The 7,890-nt window shown below is 49.5% G+C and overlaps 1 protein-coding gene across 1 annotated transcript; it reads right to left on the bottom strand.

Annotated features, from left to right (window-relative positions):
• Positions 1-1,916: 1,916 nt before the first annotated feature.
• Positions 1,917-7,880, bottom strand: LOC109735433 (uncharacterized). The gene is made up of 2 exons (XM_020294646.1): positions 7,791-7,880; positions 1,917-2,702 (listed from the first exon to the last, which is right to left on the bottom strand). Exons 1-2 carry the CDS (start codon positions 7,878-7,880, stop codon positions 1,917-1,919), a joined length of 876 nt encoding a protein of 291 aa, XP_020150235.1.
• Between the last annotated feature and the right edge of the window lie 10 nt (positions 7,881-7,890).

Here is a 7,890-nt window from a genome sequence, read left to right as displayed (position 1 = left end):
CCGAAATGATCATGATAGTTATCATCGATATCATCCCCTTCTTCATCTTCTTCCATTCTAACCCCTCTTTCTCCATGCTTGGTCCAACAATTATAGCTTCGCATGAAACCGTGCCGAAGCAGGTGCATGTGAACGTCTCTTGAGGAGGAGTAACCCTTATGATTCTTACAGACAGCACATGGACAGATAATAAAACCTTGCTGCTTGTTCGCATTTGCCACTACGAGGAAATCTTTCAAACCCGTAGTGAACTCGCCGGAGAGTCGGGGACCGTACATCCATTGCCGATTCATCTGCATTATTATTATATAAAGTATATAATTAACCATCATGCATTTGTTAAACTAACTAGCTAGAAATAATACAAATTAAACAATTAACTACACACATGCATATTTTATCAATGACACATGAAAGGTTCAAGTTGCTAACCGCGATCGCGGAGGAAAAATAAATGAGAAAGCTCAAGTGTGGCTCGGACACTTCATATCATGTTTGTTTCAGGCTCTCGGGCATTTCATCGAACACCTTGTGTGCATAGAAGGAACCAAAAGCAAACCCACCACCCCCTTCTGAATATTGTGAAGTGAGCTGAGTGAAGTGAAGTGAGCTGAGTCCTATATATAGGGATGGGCCTTTAGTCCCGGTTGGCCTGGCCAACCGCGACTAGGATGGGCCTTTAGTCCCGGTTGGCCTGACCAACCGCGACTAAAGGCCTTCGGGGACCTTTAGTCCCGGTTGGCCAGGCCAACCGGGACTAAAGCCCCTCCCGTCCGCCAGCCGTCGACCGAGCGCGCTGGGCCCAGATAGTTGGTCGCGGGTCTCCTCCCGAACCGCGACTAAAGACCCCTTTTGTCGCGGTTCGATTATTTTGGGGACTAATGGGGGCGTATGGAAGCCTCTTTTTCTACTAGTGTCCCTCCGTCTCAAAATATAAGAACGTTTTTGACACTCACTAGTGTCAAAAACGTTCTTATATTTTGTATATTTTGGGACGGAGGGAGTAGATCCCAACATCTCAACTAACCCATGCATTTACCAGATGACAAATATACAGGCCTTGAAAGTTCAACATCTCCATGTTTTGCACTAACGAGCTCATTGATTTGAGAAAGTTGGGCGGCTGAAGTACAAATTTCATCGCTTAGTTTGTTGTGCTAAAGTGGTGTTAAGTATTCCCTCATTTCCATAATATAGTGCATATAATTTTTTGGGTAAGTCAAACCTCACAAAGTTTGACCAAATTTGTGATGAAAAATATTTATATCTAGAATGACAAATATATCATCATTAGATTCATCAGAAGATGTAGTTTCATGTTTAATATATTTGGTATTGTAGATATAAATAGTTTTTGCTATAAACTTGGTCAAATTTTGGAAAGTTTGACTTTTTAAAAAATCTGCAGGGACTAGATTATGGAACTGAGGGAGTAGTAGGCAGCCATGTATCGTGTCTGGATTCATTCATGTCATATAAGTAATTGATGTGGTGCTATAAGTAATGTCACTTTAGTAAAAGTAAATGCGGGTGATTATGCAAGCAATCAATTTTGCATGTTGGGGGGGGGGGGGTACAAGTTTTGTCCCTTGGCTAAGAGCATCTCCAACAGCCGCCCAACCCGCGGCGCGCTAAAAAGTGCTTTGTAGCGCGCCCATCGCCTGGAAAAGCGCGGCGGGCAGCGCTGACTCCAGCAGCCGCGCTAAAATTTAGCGCGTGCTCGTAGCTCCAGCAGCGCGCGCTATCGCTCGAACATTGCGTACGTATTTTAAAATAAAAACGATACATAATAAAATTCATAGATAAAAACGATACATAGATATTTTACATAGTTCCATAGCATAGATACATAAAACTACGGTGCAACGACATATAAAAAACGACTAGATAGTGCAACTAGATAGTGCAACTACAACCTACTCCCAGTCGTCATCGTCATCATCATCATCATCCTCGCTGGTCTGGTCCGAGGTATCGAGCCACATGTCGTCCCAACAAGGATCATTAGCCGAAAAGATTGACTGCCCACCATTTTCAACGATATCGCACTGCGATAACGCTAGGGCCATCCGCCGACGCCTGTCCAACTGATCCGTGCGGCGCTTTGCCGTCTGCTCCGCCCAGTAGGCTTTCTCGTCGGCGACGTCCTCCGGGTGGCGCCGGACCCACTCCGCCATGGCCCGCTCGTCCTCCTCGGCGATGAGGAGGCGGCGCTGCCACCGAGCGTGCTCCGCACGGTCCTGATCCGTGATAAGACGAGGCGGAGGGGCGACGTCTTGCGCCTGCTTGCGTGTGTGGACGTCCTGGAAGTTCATCTGCCCGCGCGGCCTGTCTAGGCGCCACGCCGCCGCGTCGTACGCGTGGGCGGCATCGTGCGCAGTCTGGAAGGTGCCGAGGCCGAGCCGGACATCGCCGGACCGGATCTCGGCGTAGTACGAGCCGTTGGGGCGCTCACGGACGCCGCAGTAGCCCGACGCTCCTCGGCGGCGCGGCGGCATGGTGGCGCGTCGGTGGTGGGGCGCTGGAGTGGCGAGGAAGCAATGAGGAAGCGGGGGAGGCGCGCGTGGCAGCGGAAGAGGAAGAGAGAGTGAGAGAATAGCCGCGTGGCAAGCGCCGCAATTTATAGGCGCGCCGAAAGCGGTGCGCCAAAAGTAGCGCGTGAGCTGCCGCCTTTTCCCAAGGGCGCTAGTTTCCCGCCACCGCTGAAGCGCGCGAGAACGTCCCGCGCGCGCTAAAAACTCAGTTTACCGCGCGCACCTTTTGGCGCGGCCGTTGGAGATGCTTTAATAGGGCAAGATAAATCGTGGACGTTCACCTCGTGCGACACGCCTACTACACCGCAACGACGGTGAACTCTATAATTTAAAATACGTGGGCACCATCAAGTGCATTTTTTATTACTTGCCTAATAGTGCAAAATAGGGTCTGGAACGTTGATCACATACATTGGGGATAGCCCAATTGTGGGAGTGCCCCATTTGCAAGCAAACTTCCGGAGTCCACGACTTCATATCCTCCTTCACTACGGCTATTTCATCTTGACCTGGAATGATGTAGTAATTTACTGTATTGGGCTGCAAAAAGTTCAACAAAATATGTTGTTGGAGCTTATCAAGCGTCAAAGCTTGCAGGTCGGTGGCCGTCCTTGGCCCTATCTATGTGCGCAAAATCCTGGCTTCCACCATCGTTTGCCCATGTTATGTAATTTTTGAAATGAAAGACATGCCGACATTTTCTGTAACGAAACAATGATAGGTTTCCTCAAAGAAATAAGAAGATTCGATGATAGGTACAGTCGTCGCAACAAATAAAAAGAAAGAGGCAGAAAATTGGATCATTGCCAACGCAAAAGGTTTGATGAATTATATGCCGGGAGAGTAGACGCCTTTTGTAGCATTTGATATTTTCATGGAGTTATTTTTGTGACCTAGCCTTTGTATAAGTTGTTTCCGTACTAACCTCTCTCCCGCTTTATTATATTTTTGCCTTGAAACTAGAGAATACCCCACGTGTTGCTATGCGAATTGGTTGATGGAAAATTGGGTTGATTACATGAGAACCAAAATTAAGAAAATGTACAACTTATTGTTTATTATGTATAGTTGTACCAATATTTATTGAATATAACTATAATATAATTGAATGGAAAATATTTTTCCGTGCATGGTTGAATTTTGTGATGGGTCTTTTTCCATCCATGATTGCATGCTAAGATGGGTCTTATTTTTTTTTAGGGAAACAGCAAGACTTTGCTGCGTATTTCTATTGATTTTCAAATAAATGTTACATGGAAATGTTCAAAGAAGAAAGATGAACTATACAGGCAAAAGGAAATTAAGAAAAGCAAAAGGAAAAATGAAAAAAGAAATAAATGTAGGAAATACAATAGTTACAACAAATCTGTCGAAAGACCTATCTAAAGGCCTCTTGTAAATATGTGGGTGTAAACTTGTGGAGGGTCTCTTCACCTTTTTTTTAATACTCGTGCATAATCTAGAATAAAAAACCTATCTGAAGGCCTTATCACATTCAGTTAGATATATATGATTCTTCTTTTCCACGAGTAAGCTGGTGCCATCGGAATTTCTTGTTCATTCTCAAATCTCAACACTGGTTGGTCTTCGCTAGACAAGCCATTTGTGGCCTTGTGGGTCCTCTAGAAGAAGCAAGGGAAGCGTGCACTTTTAAGTACACATGCACGTGAACAGGAGTACGTACACTCAGTTGCTAATCGGTTGACCTTTTATGCACTGAATACCAGTACTCCATCTTTATCTTGTTTGCAATTGCACCAGTGCCTTGACCTTTGACATTTGACATGTCGATCGATAGAGCTAGTTGTTATTGAACGTCATAGAACCAGGTAGTCGTGAGCGGTGCAGCAGTGTCCTACCTTGACTTCTTCCCTTGACGAAGTACCAGTACGTGCACGCTACACAAAGCTGGAAGAGGCGAAGAGGATGCACCGACCCTTACCTTGACTTCTTCCCAATCCACCGGGTTGCTCCGGCGCGGAACGCATGGGCGTCGAGCCGGACGGACAGGATGGCAGCCCTACGAAATTTTCGGCCCTACCGGCGACGGGAGCAAGCGCCCCACGGTGGATTGATTTGCGCATGTTTTCCATGAGGCCAGCGCGGCTGGGACATGCGGCGGAGTAATATTTGACCCGTATCCGGTGGATCTAGAGCCCTACTACATGTGATATCTAACCCTGTGTGTCTCTTGCTAAGACAGCTTGTCAATGGGGCCATCAACTCATGCACGCACCAGACCATCCAAACGGACGTAAAAGCATTGTTCCATGGCGCTAATGAGAGAGCACCAGTACTACCACTAGCCCACACTAGACGACGCTCTTCGAGGTACAACGGCAAGTTATCACGTTGTCGTCGAGCAAGGCCAAAACCCTACGTACTGGGTTACCCTACACTCGCTGTATGCTGGTGGAGTAGTGATTACCGGACCCTGACCTGTCGCATGCAGCACCAGCTCATTCTTCTTTCACAGCCGGCCACGCACGCACGGCTGTCTGGGTGTGTGATGCGTCTTTGTCCAGCTATATGTCCGCCACGCACGCACGGCTGTCTGGGTGCAGGATACATACGTATTTTTTTGATTAACTGGCCGCTGTTCGAGCATTACGTTATGTTCGTACGTAGACGACATGAGCCGACCGGGCATCGCATCGCACGGCGAAATCAATGGCGCCATAGACCTGTCCCGGTTCTGGAGACTGCGAAACAGTAGAGCCTCGATCGAAAAAAAGAGGGGAAACACAAACAAGGAAGTGACCTGCGTGCTACAGCCTTCAGCTACAGTGCACGGTCACGCACAAGGAGGCCTCATCTCTTGGCCACAGAGTGCATCGTCGCCGTCACCGTCGATGTGGGAGCACGTAGACGTAGCAAGCGCCGCGCCCAGCTACGTGCCCGCGTGACTGCCGTCTGCCGTCGATCGGCCGGCACCAACACTATGCTCCGGCCAGCTTGCATTGCAAGGCAAATCCGGACAAGTGACAAAACGACTTGCATGCACCCATGCTGGTGCTTGCACCACCACCTGCTGAATGCTGATGGATGGCGAGACGATGGGTACGCAAATGTGTACCGTGTATGGCTTTGGCCACAGCCCACAGGGAGCAGCTCGAGCATCGAGCACCAGCAGGGAATGGCGTGCCCGCGTCCGGGTGCGTGCTCCGGCCGTGGTCCCGGCTGCTGTCGCCAGGCGAGCGGGCACCAGAACATGACGCACCGGACGACCCTTCGTCTTCTTGCACAGTGTAGTGTAGTTACTATCGTATGTATGTATGCACGAATGTCTTCTGGCACCCACATGAAGAGGTTCCGTGTGTATGTACCTTCTCAAACCCACACGCCTGGACGGTACATTTGCCGTCGCGGATACATACACTCGCCACCCAAGTCCGCCTGCCCGGATCGATCCATCCACCACGGCACGCGCGAAAACGACGCGAACCGGCGGGCAGTGCTCAAATCGCCCCGGTCGTACCGGCAATCAGTTTGAAGATCGTTGTATATTGCTGTCAGCGATCGAGCAAGTGGCCGTTGCCGTGGCTGCAGTAGAAAATAACGATCGATCGATGTGCTCATGCAGCTGCGTGCTTATTGTCGGTGAGTCGATCCACTAGATAAGAAGGGTCGCATATACAGTGGACTTGGATTTAATCCGGCACCAAATTGACAACAGCACTAGTCTAGTTAAATACCACCAGGCATCGATCTGCTACGCGTACGTTGAGTGCCTCCTTCGTCGTCAACGGATCGATCGATCTTGGTTCATCAGGTAGTAGTAGTAGAATAAACACCACTTGCAGGCATACATGGATTCATGTGGGTGCCTCTGTATTGTTTCCATACTATGAAAACTGTCCACTAGATCTCTCTGTTGTATACTATACTGTACTGACTGCCGAGTACTGACCAAGATTGGGCCGAAGAAAAAATTATGTTAATATAGTGGTGATAAACGAGTAAGCCAGAGCAACTACAAGCCCATGCTTCGATCTTAGCCAGGTCAGCTTATCATGCACACACCACGCATCTGTTTGATCCCTCATAGAATGCATGCCTTGAAAGTAATACCCGTCGCCATTCTTCTTCTCCAAATTCTCCATTGGCAAATCGCATGATATCTACTCCTGGCCCATCCTGAACGTCATAGGGGCGGTATTTTCTGGAGCAGCACGTGCGTTGACCTTTGACATTTGACCTGTCGATCGTTCGAGCTGGTTATAACTGAACGTCATAGAACCAGGGAGTCGTGAGTCAACTACTGCCAGTGCTAGCTAGCAGTACGTGCACGCTACTCAAAGCGGCAAGAGGAAGATGCACTAGCGACCCTTACCGTGTCTTGTTCCCAATCCACCGGGTTGCTCCGGCGTGGAACGCATGGGCGGCCGGACGGACGGACAGGATGGCAGTCGCGCTGCCCTACGAATTTGTCCTGCTGCTGCCCGGCGACACAGAGCCAGCGTCCCACGGTGGGTTCATTTGCGCATGTTTTCCATGAGGCCAGCGCGGGTGGGACACGCGGCCGAGTTGTATTTGACCCGTATCCCGTGGATCTGGAGCCATACATGTGATGTGATCTAACCCTGTGTGTCTGTTGCTAAGACAGCTTGTCAATGGGCCATCAATATCATGCAGCACGCACCAGACGATCGCGCCCCGCGCCAAACGGGCTTTCTGAATGTAAAAGCAATGTTGGCTCATTACCATTGCTGTCCAGTGAGATGAATTATATGGGATTCGTTGGTTTCATGGCGCTTATGAGAGAGTACCAGTACCACCACTATACACTAGACGACGCTCTCCGGTGGAGGTACAACGGCAAGTTGTCCCGTTGTCGTCGAGCAAGGCCAAAACCCTACGTGCTTGGTTACCCTACACTCGCTATATGCTGATGGAGTAGTGATTACGTGACCCCTGACCTGTCGCATGCAGCACCAGCTCCTTCTTTTTTCACAACCGTCCGACGCTTGGAGCTTTACGGGGCGGTGTGAGCCTGTGAGTCTGTGATGCGTCTTTGTCCACCTATATGTCCATCACGCACGCACGGCTGTCTACGTGCAGGTTACATACGTATTTTGATGATTGACGGACCGCTGTTCGAGCGCTACGTTATGTTGGTAGGCAACACGAGCCGAGTGGGCATGGCACGGCGAAATCAATGGCGTGATAGACCGGTGCAACCCATTGTCCCCGGGTTCCGGAGACTGCCAAACAGTAGAGCCTCGATCGAAAAAGAGAGGAGAAACAGTAGTGTACAGTCACCGTCACCGTCGCTGTGGGAGCACGTAGACGGAGCAAGCAGCCTTGCAGGCTGGGCAATGGCATGATGCCGAGATGGAAATCCATCGTCACCCGC

The sequence above is a fragment of the Aegilops tauschii genome, chromosome 4 (genome assembly GCF_002575655.3).
Source record: "Aegilops tauschii subsp. strangulata cultivar AL8/78 chromosome 4, Aet v6.0, whole genome shotgun sequence".
Classification (NCBI taxonomy): Eukaryota; Viridiplantae; Streptophyta; class Magnoliopsida; order Poales; family Poaceae; genus Aegilops; species Aegilops tauschii.
This window is presented reverse-complemented; position numbering and strand designations above follow the sequence as displayed.

What these genes read in the sequence shown, in the direction of transcription:
- LOC109735433 (XM_020294646.1), bottom strand. Translation starts at nt 7,880, where the DNA reads ATGGATTTCCATCTCGGCATCATGCCATTGCCCAGCCTGCAAGGCTGC. An exon ending in CAGCGACGGTGACGGTGACT is followed by an intron (nt 2,703 to 7,790) that starts GTACACTACTGT and finishes CGCGCGCTTCAG; the next exon opens with CGGTGGCGGGAAACTAGCGC.